The sequence below is a fragment of the Stomoxys calcitrans genome, chromosome 1 (genome assembly GCF_963082655.1).
Source record: "Stomoxys calcitrans chromosome 1, idStoCalc2.1, whole genome shotgun sequence".
In the NCBI taxonomy this organism is placed as follows: domain Eukaryota; kingdom Metazoa; phylum Arthropoda; class Insecta; order Diptera; family Muscidae; genus Stomoxys; species Stomoxys calcitrans.
In genome coordinates this window covers 201,386,062-201,402,622 of record NC_081552.1, presented here as the reverse complement: position 1 = coordinate 201,402,622, position 16,561 = coordinate 201,386,062, and the positions used below count along the sequence as shown (strand labels likewise).

Genomic DNA, 16,561 nt, shown 5'->3' with positions numbered 1-16,561 from the left:
ATTTTTGCCAAATCTGACAAAAATGGTGGCTTCCAGGTGATCTAGATGTGAAATCGGGAGATCGGTTTATGTGGGAGCTATGTCAGGTTATTGACTGATTTCAACCGCACTCAGCACAGTTGATGGATATCAAATGCGGCTTCCAGGGGCTAAATATGTCAAACCACACTAAACCCTTTCCACAATTGTTTGCTGGGTTATCTCAAACACAAGCTCACAGCTCTCACTCAACATTTAGCACTCACCAAAGTTCCAACTCCCACAACATGACCCACATGCAGCAATTACCCAACTGCGATAACATAGATCTAATCCTTTTTTCGGCTTGTTTCCAACTAAGTTTTAATGAAAAATGTTTTGCGTTGTTTCATAACTTTCCACTTTTCTCTTTTTGTTGTTACTCTGTTCAATTTTCAGATTAGCACGTGATCAAAGTGGCTATAATTTCGACTTTCGTATACGTTACAAAATGCTGTCCCGTGACAATTCAGTCACTCGCTATGGCGGAATAAAAGTTGAAGGTATGTATGTGTGTTGTTTGCCTGCCTGTTGTATTGTATGGGAAGAAATAATTTTAAACTTTTTTTTGTAATAGGAAATATTTCTGTTAACACAATTTAGTAGTCCTCAGGGCTTAAAAGGGGCCAGTTTCAATAAAGGAACAAATTGAATAGCCTTCATTAAAATGGTATTCTCTAGTAAGGCGCTTTTATGAAAGTGCAATAACAATCGATGGTTTAGCTAGGGACGCTTAGTTCACGAGGTCTCTTGAACTCGATTTAGCTTATAGCGCTTATATAGGGAAACAAGTAAAAGCGTGTTAAGTTCGGCCGGGCCGAATATTATATACCCTCCACCATGGATCGCTTTTGTCGAGTTCTTTTCCGGTATCTCTTCTTAGGCAAAAAAGGATATAAGAAAATATTTGCTCTGCTATTAGAGCGATATCAAGATATGATCCGGTTTGGACCACAATTAAATTATATGTTGGAGTCCTGTGTAAAATGTCAGCCAATTCGAATAAGAATTGCGCCCTTTGGGGGCTCAAGAAGTAAAATTGGGAGATCGATTTATATGGGAGCTGTATCGGGCTATAGACCGATTCAGACCATATTAAACAGGTATGTTGATGGTCATGAGAGGATACGTCGTAAAAAATTTCAGGCAAATCGGATAACAATTGCGAACTCTAGAGGCTCAAGAAGGCAAGATCCCAGATCGGTTTATATGGCAGCTATATTAGGTTATGGACCGATTTGAATCTTATTTGTTGAAAGTAAGAATAAAATACGACATGCAAAATTTCAGCCAATTCGGATAGGAATTGCGCCCTCCAGAAGCTCAAGAAGTCAAGTCCCCAGATCTGTTTATATGACAGCTATATCAGGTTATGAATCGATTTGAACCATACTTAGCACAGTTGTTCGATATCATAACAAAATACTTCGTGCAAAATTTCAGCCAAATGGGATAGGAATTGCGCCCTCCAGAAGCTCAAGAAGTCAAGTCCCCAGATCTGTTTATATGACAGCTATATCAGGTTATGAATCGATTTGAACCATACTTAGCACAGTTGTTCGATATCATAACAAAATACTTCGTGCAAAAATTCATTCAAATCGGATAAGAATTGCACCCTCTAGAGGCTCAAGAAGTCAGGACCCAAGATCGGTTTACATGACAGCTATATCAGGTTATGGACCAATTTGAACCATACTTGGCTCAGTTGTTGGATACCATAACAAAACACGTCGTGCAAAATTTCATTCCAATCGGATAAGAATTGCGCACTCTAGAGGCTCAAGAAGTCAAGACCCAAGATCGGTTTATATGGCAGCTATATCAAAACATGGACCGATATGGCCCATTTACAATACCAACCGACCTACACTAATAAGAAGTATTTGTGCAAAATTTCAAGCGGCTAGCTGTAACTCCTTCGGAAGTTAGCGTGCTTTCGACAGACAGACGGACGGACGGACAGACGAACGGACAGACGGTTAGGTTTAAGTGGCAGTTTGCCATCAGACTCACTCAGATGTCTTCGTGTATTGTGTACCACAGGAACAAAAGGGGGAAGATGCCTTTTAGTTCCGATCGTTGAACCAGATCCAGATCGCTCTAAAAAGACTAACAACTTGCGAATAATTACATACGTTCTCAAATAATTGAGAACCTTAAGTGGAACTCCTTCTGACTGCCAGTGCTGGGCACACACACAGAAAATGTTCTATAGTCTCTTCTTCTTCGATGCTCTCACAGCTTCTGCAAAAGTCGTTGCTGGCAACCTTCAGTCTGTCAGCATGTTTTCCAATTCACTGTCTAATTGGAGAACAGGCTGACAGACTGAAGGCTGTCAGCATTGACTATTGCAAAAGCTGTGAGAACTTCTTCGAAGAAGAAGAGACTATAGAACATCTCTCATGACGGACACAATGACTGAGTCGTCTGTTCTAGCCAGTGACAGCAAAGCGGTAGATCTCTTCTAGATTAGCCCACATAGTTTTGCAATGCTCACAGCCCCCTGTTTGTGGCCATCTATCATTCGTTGCCCTTCGGGCCTGCTACTGCAAAACCTAGCTTACATGTCTCTAGAGGCATATCCAGAGATTCCAGTTTCCCTGGAGTGTGTAGTCTCGCAAGCCAAGCTCATCCGCCTTACAATTCCCTGGGATATCTCTGTGGCCCGGCACCCAGAACAGGTGAATTTTGAACTGTTCAGCCGTCTCATTGAGAGATCTGCGACAGTTAAGGGCGTTTTTTTTCAGACAACGTTCTCCAGGGCTGCCTTTGGTGTTTATGACATTATATCTTTCCACCTTAATTGCAAGGGTCTCCACTTGGTACACACTGCATTGGTCGGGTAACCTTTTCGATATGACCAGTTCTAGATCTTAAGAGTACACCCCAAAGCCCACCTGGTCGTCAAGTTTGGAGCCATCTGTATAGAAGTCTATGTAACGTCAATTACCAGGGATATCGTAGTTCCAAACGCTTCTATCATGAATAGTTGTACAGTACTTTTAATCAAAAAGCGGCTCAGGTAGGGGGTAATCCACATGGCCTGGACCATGGGGAATTATATCAAGGATAACACAATTGGATAGCCACAATTTCCAGAGGGATTAGGTGTAGCATAAAATTCTGTGCATCAGATCGTGTCGTCCTCAATGCGGCTGTGATCCAAAAACAAGCTATCCTTTGGATTCGACTGGGTATTGAACAATAGGTGAACTTTTAAAGCGCCGTCCACCAGACCACAACACCATATAGCCTTATAGGTCTGACAAACAATGCATGACACGCGGTTTTAACCGCAAACGTTTGCAAATGGCGCGCTTGCAGGTGTACAGGACAAGTTTTCTCTTTCCGAAATGACTATTTTGAAGTTCAATTTCCAGTCTAGCAAAACACCCAGGTATGTCATGCCAGGTCGGCGCCTGATAGCATGATCGTACAATCGTTCGCATATGATACGATCTATATGCCGTCTGGGTTTGGAATAAAGGATAGGTAGAGTTTAAACAGTGCCGGAGATATCACGTCGCTTTGGTGAATTCCCTATTTCACTCCACGGTGCTTCGACTTCTTATCCCTAAATTCCACAAATGACTGGCTATCATGCAGATAATTCACGACCCAGCTTTTCAGGCCTGACTAGAGGGACGTTTTGGCGATATCCTCAAATAGTTTTGGCATGGCTGACCGTTGTCGAATGCCTTCGATGGGTCCAGTGCCACGAGGACCGTGCTATCACATGGCCTGGGCTGATTGAAGCCACGGCAAATGTGAATGGCATGCAAAACAGTTGTTGGACTATGCAGTCTTTCAAATCCATGCTGATGCCCGGCGAATGGAAACCCTCCAACGAGGCTTGGGAGGATTATTCCCTCAAGCGTCTTGGCTGCTGGTAAGAGAAGAGAGATTGGTCTGTACGACTCCCTGAAACTCGGGTCCTTTCCAGGCTTCAGTAGCGGGATCACTCTGCCCATCTTTCAGACATCGGGAACTATAAAAGTGTTCAAAGACAGTTTGAGGACAGTTGTAAGGTACTCAACTCCAGGTAGATCCGAATTCTTCAGCATCAGTGTAGAGATTCTGTTGGGGTCCAATGCCTTGAAAGACTTGGCGCTACGGATGACATTCGTAACACCGTCCACGGTAAATTGTGATGGCTGTCCATCGGCTCGGAGAGCACGGATAAGGCGAATGGCTCTCCTTCTAGGTCCTGTCATCCCGTAAACAGGGGTTCGAGAGTGACTTAACAGAAGACCACCGCTTGGCTAAACCGATACCTAAGTTACATTGTGATGGCTGTTCATCGTCTCGAAATGGCGTCTCGACGACTGGCTCTCCTCGTAGCCTTGTCACTCTCGGGATATACAATAAATTGACGCTTGAACAAACTGGCTAATCTCTTCGGGTCAGTCACAGTTACATCGCCAAAAGTGACTGTGGAAATGTTCTCCCGTAAACAGGGGTTCGAGAGTGACTTAACAGAAGACCACCGCTTGGCTAAACCGGTGCCTAAGTTACATTGTGATGGCTGTTCATCGGCTCGTAGACCACGGATACGACGAATGGCTGTCACTCTCGGGATGCATAATAAATTGACAGTTGAACAACCTGGCTCATCTGTTCGGGTCAGTCACAGTTACGTCGCCAGATTCATCTCGCTGATTCCGGGGTTTGTGGGGTCCGTACAACGAATTCCATTGCGCTCGTCTGCGAGTACCATTGCCTGAGCCGGGAAATTGGGCCGCACTTGGGGTATTCGACCGGCTGGTATAAAGCGAGCGGCTGATGTCTCGGAATTTCCTCTCGTTGATTACCACTTTCGAGGGGGTGTCAGTCACTTAAGCGGAAATTGGTATACTCTCCGAAGCCTGTCCAATCGGCCTTCTTCTGATTGATAAACGTCCGCCACTCAGAGGTTATGAAGTCGGGTGGTCGGCCGATGGTGAGAATTATGGGGAGGTGGTATGACCCCAAAGAGATGACGGCTTGCCAGGATACGTCACTCTGCTGCTGCCTCTCCTCGTAATCCTAGTGGGGGCATCCTCATTCACCCTGCAAAACGTGGAGCTATCAATCTGCTCTGCCAAAGCAATGCCACGCTGGTCGTTACCTAGGGGAGAATGCCATGAAGTGTGATGCGCATTAAAGTCCCCTAGAACCAGACGATTATGGTCAGATAGCAACACACTTATGTCGGGGTTGTAAGCCTGGCCATTAACCGGGGGACACAACTACCAACCGGCGGTATGTACACCTTGTATTGCTCTATCGCGGCAGTACCAGACCTGACTGCAATCCCCATGCATTCCATGTAGGAGTCACTAGCGTCAGGCGCAGGCGAGATAGATCTATACTGCACGAAATGGTGTATTACGAAGGCCAATCGCCCACCACCTCCATTCCTTGAGCGATCCTTACGTAGCACATTGTAACCGTGACAACTGTGCAAGCTGCAGGTGTTGGTCAGCTTTGTCTCCTTCCGACTCATAAAGTCCACGATCTCATCGATCTTGCCACGAAGTCCGTTTCAGTTTAACTGCAACATCGATACACTTCCCGGCACTGGCCTGGCAATATTAGGGCTACGATGCTGCCGTTGCGTTAATTTGCCGTACGGGAGAGGTCGGGGGGGGGTCACATAGTCCGACGACGCTTGTGACCCACTGCTGGCTATGTTCGCACAGCACCTTGCGACATAACCAGTATGACTATACTCCCGTAGTGAAGTGAGGCCAGGGCAAGATCGGAAATGTACCCACTCCATGCACCGGTTACACCTCACCGACACCGACCGATGATGAAGGCGGTTCTGGCAAACCGAACAGAATCAGGGTCCGGGGTTCTTTTCAATCCCGGCACGGACCAGAAGCGTGCGGAAAAGGCACTCCGGGATGTGCCTCTCCCATGACGAAAAAAGACGAACACGTACACTGAGGCGGCAGCCCCTGCCCATGGCAGCCGGTTGTACGCACCGGCTTGACCCGATGGGCGAGTTTGCAGGTTTGTACGCTACCCTAGTTGCATACCAATCAAGATAAAAGACTTGCATGCCCGACTGTTTTATAAAATAACTAAAAGCGTCTAAATCCATTATCTCAATTGCAATTGTATAACCGCATTTGATTTGTTTTTCAAAGAGAAAAAAACTGTCCTCTGTGACAATACATTTTTTTTTTTGTATTTATAAATAAATATAAAAGTCATTGGCCTTCTTAGTGCCATTGGCACTGTGATTTTATTCTGTTTTCTTTTTACTTTTTTGGATTTTGGATTATTATTAATACCTTCATTTATATGACCCAACCCATAGATCTCCAGCAGTGGCACAATCGCAGTAGTTTCCTTCAGCAACAAAACAGTTTGGAGGACTTCACCAACTCGAGTGGCGCCCATTCAGATCGTTATGGTCAGGATTTCAGTTTATTCAGCGCTTATGCAAATAATAAAACATTTATGAACTCACTGAATACGGAGATGGCCAAAGACGAGCAGAATTACACCGAACCCAAATATTACTTAGGTAAGCCAAACGCATCCGCAAAACCACACCACACCACCTCACCGAACCTTCCCCTTATCCTATGCTAGCCCTGTCATGTTGCCCTGGTCAGACAATCAGAGCAGATTTCTGCTGCCATGGATAGGGAATATTTTATTTGATGAAATCCATTCAAAGGAATATTAACATTTGCATAAAACATTGCTCTGTTGTTTGTCTTTTGTATTCAATTCCATGTCCATATCCATGTCTGTCTATGGCCGTGTCCCTGTCCGTGTCCTCCGCTGCTGAACTCTGCTCTGAAACATTGTGAAGGTGATTTAATACCCGGCACCTACTGTTCGCGCATCTTCAGCGACTGTGATAAGAAGACATGCCGTCTGCAGTCACCGAATTATCCCGGCATCTATCCAAGGAATTTAACCTGCTATTTTGCTGTAAGACAGGTGAGTTACATTTCATGCCAATTTACATTCAAAAGTGATGCAAAAGAAAATTGTGTCAACATTAAGGAATTTTGCAGAATCATTTGTGCTATGACTATTAAAATGATTTCCAAAAAAAACAACAAAGAAAACCTAAATAAGTTCTGACAGCTATGACCTTGGTAAGCTTAAACCATAAATTTAACAAAAAAATTTTAGAAAATAACTCAGGTGATTCAAATTTATTGAAATCTAAACGGATAACCATTAAGACTTGTAGGGTCTCGAGATGCCAAAGCAGAATTTAAGTTAAGCGGGTTCGTTGGATATCTTTGTGCAGCTGAAACCAATTGCCTTTGATTTTGCTTTTATATAGAACTAGCCGAACGGGGCCCGCTCCGCGGCGCCTTCTTTAGCTCTTTAATATCTTTTTAAGGTGGCGATACTTCGCCTTGAATGTGGATATCGAATTCGTGCCACTATAGCCTATGTCCGCCTATCACGCTGAACACCTGCGTTCGAATCCTGGCGAGAACATCGGACAAAAATTAAACCCATGATTATCCCCTCTTAATGCTGGCGATATTCTCCCCAAAGAGTTGTCGTATTGCGGCACGCTATTCGGACTTGCATCGGAAAGCTTTCGTTGATGTGTGAGAAGTTTGCTCCTTCTCGGTTCCTGGGTAAATTTTTACTCCACTCCCAAATACCTTTCTTTTGAGTCCCATATAATGGTAAATATTTCCGGTTTAGGTGGTATTTCGGGGATGGTATTTTGTCGCCCCTTAAAGTCAATATACGCTTCGTGCTCTACTTTCAAAATCATTTTATATGAGCCCCATAATGGCATTATCGGTAAATAAGTTGTGTTTGAGGGTGGGGTGGACCCCAGGGTCTTTGTCCCAAAAATGAGATTCCCAAAAAGCAATCAATTTAAATATTAAATGGCCCTATTATATATAGGGAGGTATTCGGGAGGTATTCAGGTGGGATAGATCCCCCAACACATGGCTCATCAATTGGACATCAAATGCCTTTCTTTCGCTCAACCACCTTTCGTTAGAGTTGTATATTGTCGTGATTGGTCTAAATGCCCATTTGGCGGGGTTTGAAGGCCCCCGAGGCACCCGATCCCAACAATAGAACCCATGTTTTCTTTTGACTTGAGAGTGGAAAAAAAACTTTGATCGCATTACCAATCTCCGAGATCTGGAGTTTTTGAAAATTAGGCTAATGAGAAGTACTTTTTAGGGCAGGGATGGTACCTCAGACATTTCGAATGAAATGTGGATATCAAAATCCCTATAATTTAAGCCCCATATTCTGTAAATATGAACCGTTGAAGGGTGTTTTGAGGCTGGGGCGGCCACCGGCGCTTTGCACTGAAAATAGATATCAAATTCGTTCTTTACTCCCAAAGGAAATGAAGTTCAATTTAGGGGGTACTTTAGAGCGTACCCCAAAACACTTGGCTCCCAAATTGGATGTCAAATTCGTTTTCTAGTCTCAAATACCTTTCATTTGAGTCCCATATTGTTATAATGGGTCAAATAATCCATTTGACGTGTCTTGAGGAGGAAAAGCGCCTCTAAGACTTGAACGCAAATTTTAAGGTCATATTCGTAATCTACTCCCCAATACTTTTCATTTGAGTCCCATATAGACATGGTCGGCCCATGTGGAGGTATTTGGGGGTGGGACGACCTCCCATTACATGGACCTTATGTTTTATGCCATATTTGTAATCTAATCCCCAATACTTTTCATTTGTAATTGTAATTTAATTGTAATTTGTAATTTATTGACACCCGCACAACAAGAACGCATGTTCTTATGATTATAGTACGGGAAATTAATCCTTTTAAAGTTACAATGTTAGACAAAGTATAAATAAATAAATGTAAAAAAAAGAAAAAAAAATCAAATATAATAAGCTTGAAACTAACAAAATATAAATAGGATGTTAATTTGAGTAATAAATCAAAAATAAGAAAAATATTGGTATACAATTATTTACCGCTCACAAATCAAAATTAACACTTGACATATTTATTTTTAACAAGACTTATCTAGAATCCCTAAAGTGATCTAGTAATTTACCTTTAAATGTTACAACGTTACTGATGGTTTGAAGGTCGTGCGGGAGAGAGTTCCAGAGCTGAACGGCGAATATAAATAGATGCCATTGAGAGACTAAGCTACGGTGTATCATTGGAATCAATTTGTTTCCTCGGTTCGACCTTGCAAATCTGATTCTCTCAAATAAATGAGATGGTGCCTGTGTATATATTATCCTATGTAAAAAGGTCAATGACCTCATGAGCAAAACATCACGAAATGATACACCATATAAGGATCTGGAGAAACGGAAAGTGGAGTCTCGTCGACGAAGACCATATACATAGCGTACCACACTGTTGAAGAAAGTATCGATCTTACGACTGCTTCGAGAATCACAGTTTGCAAATAGCTCACAACCGTAGAGTAGGCTAGGTATAATATATGACTTTGCCAAAAGTATTCTTACCCAAAGAGGAGTAAGTTGTTGAGTGGACCAAAGCGAGCGAAGCTTTGAATACCCTTGACCAACAGCAGCATTAATATGGTCTGTCCACGACAAGGTACTGTTGAAAGTCACCCCCAGGTTCTTTGCACGAGCCACGATCTCTAACCTCTCATTAGCAACAACAACAACAGGATCGCAAGTGAAACGTGAAACCCTTTTCTTAATAACCATGCACTTCGACTTGAGAGGATTAAGGCACAAGCCATTAGCATTTGCCCATTCATAAATTCTGGACAGGTCATGGTTCAGCATCCTGACATGGTCGTCTAAGCATTCCTTCGTGCTACTTATATAGACCTGCACATCATCAGCATACATGTGGGTCTTACAAAATGAGAGCTGGTCTGGCAGGTCGTTGCTATATAAAGAAAATAGAATAGGACCCAAGATTGAACCCTGGGGCACTCCTCGAATAACAGGCAAGGGACTAGAAACTGATGACTTCGAAACCACGGATTGGGTACGATTGGAGAGATATGACATGATTAGACGAACAGACGAAGACGAGAAATGAAACAGGTTTTTTAATTTTGCTGCCAACATAGTGTGATCGACCGTATCGAATGCCTTTGAATGGTCGAGGAGAACAAGCAAATTCAATTCGTCATTCTCCAAGTTACTCCTGATATCCTCCACCACATCTGCTAGAGCACTTATACAACTACGTCCGGGACGGAAACCTGACTGCTTCTCATATAAAAGAGAGTTCTCATTTATATACGAAAATATCTGTCTATACATTATCTTCTCAAAGACTTTGGACAGAAAACACAAAATGGAGATGGGCCGAAACTCCCTACAATTCTTGGGTAAGGGTATAACTTTAGCGTACTTCCATGCCACCGGAAATGAACTTCTGGTCAAAATGCTGTTAAAAATGTGGGTAATGTATGGCAAAATAAATGGTAATAGTACCTTGAGAAATCTTGGTTCAATGCCGTCGAATCCAACTGCATTTGACTTCACCATGGAGAAACCAAGTACCACATCGTTCTGTTCTATACCCGAAAATTCAAAACCTTCGCTGTGACGATCCCCAAGAGTCACCTCAAAGTCATAGAAACTAGGATCTATGGGGTTTGTTGGAATATTGGTGAAAGTAGCATTAAGCTGGTCCACATCCACATCAGTGATGTTATCGGGGGATCTGCGACCGATACCAATGTCGTGAATGGTCTTCCAAGTCTTCCTCGAACCGATCGCAGAGGTAAAACGTCTGAGGTAGTAATTGATCTTGGCAGCTCTTATCAACTTATTGACACGGGATCTGTTGGAGCGAAATTCCTCTCGTAGGTGCGACGTCCTAAAACGTTTCCATCTACGGTATGCAGTGTTTCGGGACTCAATTGCAACACGAATATCTGCCGAAAACCAAGGTTTAGTCTTCGAACAAATATGTCTCATTTTGATCGGGAGCACAAAATCTTGGACAGCGCACACATTTCTAGATAAAAAGTTCACCTGATCGTCTATCGATTCCATGCGGTATAGCAGACTCCAATCGATATCAGAAATCAAAGAAGGTAAGGCTTCGTGGTCCAGACTATTGAAATCTCTATATGAGTAAGACTCCTCCCTTCCAAGGATCTCAAAGTTGTAAGACAGAAAAATCAAGTCATGGTTGGAGAAGCACGATGCGGACAGTTGGTCATACAATGAAACTTTAGAAATCTCACTGACAAAAAACAAATCAAGGAGGGTACTGGAACTGGACGAAAAATGAGTCGGCATGGAAGTGTTGAAAGGTAATAAGCCCAATGAAGACATCTGGGCTGTGAGACTTGAGTCCAAAATCCATTTGACCGATAATGGCATTATCGGTAAATAAGTTGTGTTTGAGGGTGGGGTGGACCCCAGGGTCTTTGTCCCAAAAATGAGATTCCCAAAAAGCAATCAATTTAAATATTAAATGGCCCTATTATATATAGGGAGGTATTCGGGAGGTATTCAGGTGGGATAGATCCCCCAACACATGGCTCATCAATTGGACATCAAATGCCTTTCTTTCGCTCAACCACCTTTCGTTAGAGTTGTATATTGTCGTGATTGGTCTAAATGCCCATTTGGCGGGGTTTGAAGGCCCCCGAGGCACCCGATCCCAACAATAGAACCCATGTTTTCTTTTGACTTGAGAGTGGAAAAAAAACTTTGATCGCATTACCAATCTCCGAGATCTGGAGTTTTTGAAAATTAGGCTAATGAGAAGTACTTTTTAGGGCAGGGATGGTACCTCAGACATTTCGAATGAAATGTGGATATCAAAATCCCTATAATTTAAGCCCCATATTCTGTAAATATGAACCGTTGAAGGGTGTTTTGAGGCTGGGGCGGCCACCGGCGCTTTGCACTGAAAATAGATATCAAATTCGTTCTTTACTCCCAAAGGAAATGAAGTTCAATTTAGGGGGTACTTTAGAGCGTACCCCAAAACACTTGGCTCCCAAATTGGATGTCAAATTCGTTTTCTAGTCTCAAATACCTTTCATTTGAGTCCCATATTGTTATAATGGGTCAAATAATCCATTTGACGTGTCTTGAGGAGGAAAAGCGCCTCTAAGACTTGAACGCAAATTTTAAGGTCATATTCGTAATCTACTCCCCAATACTTTTCATTTGAGTCCCATATAGACATGGTCGGCCCATGTGGAGGTATTTGGGGGTGGGACGACCTCCCATTACATGGACCTTATGTTTTATGCCATATTTGTAATCTAATCCCCAATACTTTTCATTTGAGTCCCATATTGATATTAACTTCGAATATATCTGTTTAGAGGAGTTGGGGGGCCCGCTGGGTATTTGGACCCAAATTATTATACCATATTCGTTTTCTGGTCTCCAATACCTATCATTTGATATCTTTATTGTGCCCATTGGATCACTTTCGGATATGGGTGGCGTTTTTGGGGTAAGGGGGAGGGCACGCCTCCACACGATATCTAAAAATTATACAGCTTATGTTTCCTTACAGACAAACGTACACAATCTATGAAAATTTTAAGAAAATCAGTTCAGCCAAGTCATAATGGGTCTAATGGCAATTTTGAGGGGTGACGTGACCCCCTATACTTCGATCTGACTTTTAATGCCAGATTCGAAATCTACTCCCGAATACCTTTCAGTTGAGCCCCATTTTGAAATTAATGTCCAATATGTCTGTTTGGGGGAGTTTTGGGGTTGGGGCGTCCCGATGAGTACTTGACTCAAATTTTAATACCATATTAGTATTCTACTCTCCAATACCTTTCATTTGATACCTATATTGTCCCGATCGGTCCACTTTGGATTTTGGGGGGGACGCTCCCCCTTATGCCAAAATTTCAGCCAAATCGAACAAAAATTGCGGCTTCCAGATGCTCAAGAAGTCAAATCGGGAGATTGGTTTATATGGGAGCTATATCAGGTTATAAATCGATTCGGACCGTACTAGGCACAGTTGTTGGTAGTAATAACAGAACACTATGTGCAAAATTTCAGCAAAATCGGGGCTCAAGGAGTCAAATCGGAAGATCAGTTTATATGGGAGCTATATCAGGTTCTTTAGCGATTTGGACCGTACTAGGCGCAGTTGGTGGAAGTCGTAACCCAACACTATGTACTCTCCAATACCTTTCATATGATACCTATTTTGTCCCTATTGGTCGCAATTATCCAGGAGACAAAGGTGACCAACACCTGCAGGTATACAATGTGCTACGTAATAATCGCTTCAGGAGTGGAGGTGGGGGACTGATCTTCGTGATACACCATTCGATGCGGTATAGACCCATCTCACCTGCGCCTTGCGCTAGTGACGCCTACATGGAATGTATGGGGATGGCAGTCGGATACGGTAGTGCCGAGATAGAGCTATACAACGTGTACATACCTCCTATTTGTCATTCTGAACCACTTAAGGGCCAAGTTTACAGGCCCGACATTAGTGGCCAACTATCTGGTCATAATCGCCTGGTTCTGGGAGACTATAATGCGCATCACACTTCGTGGTACAACCAGCTGAGCATAGCTTTGGCAGAGCAAATTGAAGGCTCCATGTTCTGCACGGTGAATGAGGATGCCCCCACTAGAGTTACGAAAAGTTACAGCAGCTCGCAGGTCTTTGGGGTTAGACCACCTCTCCATAATACTCACCATCGCCTGACCACCCGACTTCATAACTTCGGAGAGCCGGACGTTTATCAATTGGAAGAAGGCCGATTGGGTGGGCTTCAGAGAGTATACCAATCGCCACTTCAGTGAACTGCCACCCCCCTCGGAGTTGTCGAGAGTAACCAGCCGGTCGAATACCCCAGGTGCGGCCCAATTTCCCGGCGCAAGCAGTGGTACTCCCAGCGGGGAGTGATGGTATTCGTTGCACGGACCGCACTAGCTCTAGAATCGGCAAACTGAAACAAGACATAAACAAGGTCGTCAACGAACATAAGCGGAATGTGTGGCTGGAACACTTGGAGCAATGTAACTTAGGTGGTCTACTGTTAAGTCACTCTCGAACCCCGGTAAAAGGGATGACAGAATCTCCGTCACTTTTGGCGACGTAACTGTGAATGAGACGGAACGATGCGCCAGTTTGTTCAACCGTGCATCCAGAGAGTGACAATGCTAGGAAGAAAGCCATTCGTTGTATGTCTCCGAGCCGATAGACAACCATCACAATGTACCATGGACGAATTTACGATGTCATCCGTGGCGCCAAATCATTCAAGGCGTTAGGCCCCGAAGAAATCTCTGCACCGATGCTAAAGAATCTGGATCTACTTGGAGTCGAGTAGAGGTGTGCACGTGAGTTGTCGTGTATCGCATGAGTCACCTGATTTGTGAGTGAAATCCAAATCCAATCACATCGCGCGTGACCGTGATTGAATTAAAAATCTTCGTGCGTGAGGAGTGAAATCATGCTCACGGCACTAATCACGTCTTACGAGGAAATCGCGACTCACGAAACATTCTCGTGAATCGTACGTGAGCGTGTGCGAGTAAAATTTTCGTCTCGTGAGCTTGCGTGAATGTGAATCGACATTGAAAAGTCGTGCGTGAGTAAAACTGTTTTCTCGTGAGCGTGCGTAAGCTTGAGTGGAAAATCACTCACGCGCACATCTTTAGAGTTGAGTTCCTTACAACTGTCCGCAATTTGTCTTTGAACACTCTTATAGTACCCCATGTCTGGAAGATGGCCTGACCTGATTCGTGGGTGAGATCCAAATCCAATCACATCGCGCGTGACCGTGATTGAATTAAAAATCTTCGTGCGTGAGGAGTGAAATCGCGCTGACGGCACTAATCACGTTACACGAGGAAATCGCGACTCACGAAACATTCTCGTGAATCGTACGTGAGCTCTCTCTCTCTCGAGCCTCGTTGGAGAATTTTCATTCGCCGAGCATCAGCATGGATTTCGACCACTGCATAGCACAATAATTGCCGTGGCTTCAATCAGCTCAGGCCATGTGACAGGACGGTCCTCATGCCACTGGCCTTATCGAAGGCATTCGACACGTTCAGCCATGCCAAACTATTTGAGGATATCGCCAATACATCCCTCCAGCCAGTCCTGAAGCGCTGGGTCCCGAATTGTCTGTATGGTCCCCAGTCATTTGTGGAATTTAGGGATTAGAAGTCGAAACGCCGTAGAGTGAAACAGGGAGTTACGCGTGAGGTTAATAGTGAGCTAAATATGATAGTCGATGGAGAAACGATACCGACTTTCAAGTGTCCCAAAATACTGGGTGCCACATTTGACAGCTCTTACACATTCTTCCCATATGCCACATTGCTATGCTATTGGAGCTATATCAGGTTATGGACCGATTCGGGCTATACTTGGTTTGAACCACAGTAGAAGTCACTGAGCAAAGTTTCAGGGTAGCCCCTGTATGGGCCCAAGACGTGTAAATGGGAGATCGGTTTATATGGGAGCTATATCAGGTTATGGACCGATTCAGACCACACATGGCACAGACATTGGAGAAGTCGTAGGAGAAGTCATTGGGCAAATTTTCAGCTAAATCGTATAATAATTGGCCCTTTTCAAGGCTAAAGAAGTCATATCGGGAGATGGGTTTATAAGGGACTTAAATCAGGTTTTAGATAGACTCAGGCCATACTTGGCACGTATGTTGAAAGTCGGGAGATGGGGGGATCAGAAAATCGGTTTACATGGCATTTATATGGGCCGATTTGGCCCCTTTGCAATTCCAAAGTACCTGCACTAATAACAAGCATTGGAAGCACTGACAGACGGACGGACATGGATATATAAACTTTGAATGTATATACGATCAATGATGTATAAACTCAGTTGGGTCTCATATCATTATTTAGATGGCTTACAAACAGATACCCCCTTCTTATGGTGGAGGATATACAAAAACTATTAAAAAGGAAATTCTTCCTAGTTTCAACACTTGGTAGAGTAAAAGTTTAGTTTCTTTAGGTGTATGGCTAGGAACTTCAAAATTTCGCTTGGGGGTAATTTCAAATGGACACTTCCCCCATCCTAATCAGATACTTATGGCAGGCTTAGGCTCTAGCTGCTTTTGCCATGACACAATTGTCCTCTTTGCAGCATGGTATCTACTAAGGCTTCCTAGCACTCAACTTCAATTCATAGTTGCATTGTCTTTTGTTACATTCATTCATTCTTTATCGGAATGCAAAGTAAACACTTTGCATAAACATTGAATTGTGGCTTTTTAAAAAGCCTCAAGTGATAGTCTCCATAAGCGATGGAGTTGATGGTGGCTGCGGCTGTTCCACCTGTGTACTACAGGCCTGCCTCAGTGGTGATGGTAGACTATGTTGCTGCAATTTTCTGAAGGAGGCACACATAAATAGCCCACATAGTTCTGCAAATATTTTGCCATTTGTGGTTTAGAGTTTAAAATGTTTTCCTTGTTTGTGTTTCCTGGATGGTATGGCATGGTAGGTGGGGGGTGGGGAGGGCAAGCCAGGTTATATAATACATAATATGCATGTCCTGCCTCAGCCATTCTTTTGAAAATGGCTGGGCTTGTTGTGGCAGGGACAAGTTTTTCGGTTTGGAATTTAACATACCCT

General features: G+C 43.6%; 1 protein-coding gene across 3 annotated transcripts in view; it reads left to right on the top strand.

The window, feature by feature from the left end:
* The window catches only part of LOC106091151 (uncharacterized), a 613,012-nt gene that overhangs the window by 483,899 nt on the left and 112,552 nt on the right, over window positions 1–16,561 (top strand). For all 3 annotated transcript variants that reach the window (XM_059361085.1, XM_059361084.1, XM_059361086.1), the window contains 3 exons: window positions 418–521; window positions 6,329–6,538; window positions 6,833–6,963. In XM_059361085.1, the coding sequence (XP_059217068.1) occupies window positions 418–521; window positions 6,329–6,538; window positions 6,833–6,963 (445 nt within the window). The remainder of the gene's footprint in view (window positions 1–417; window positions 522–6,328; window positions 6,539–6,832; window positions 6,964–16,561) is intronic.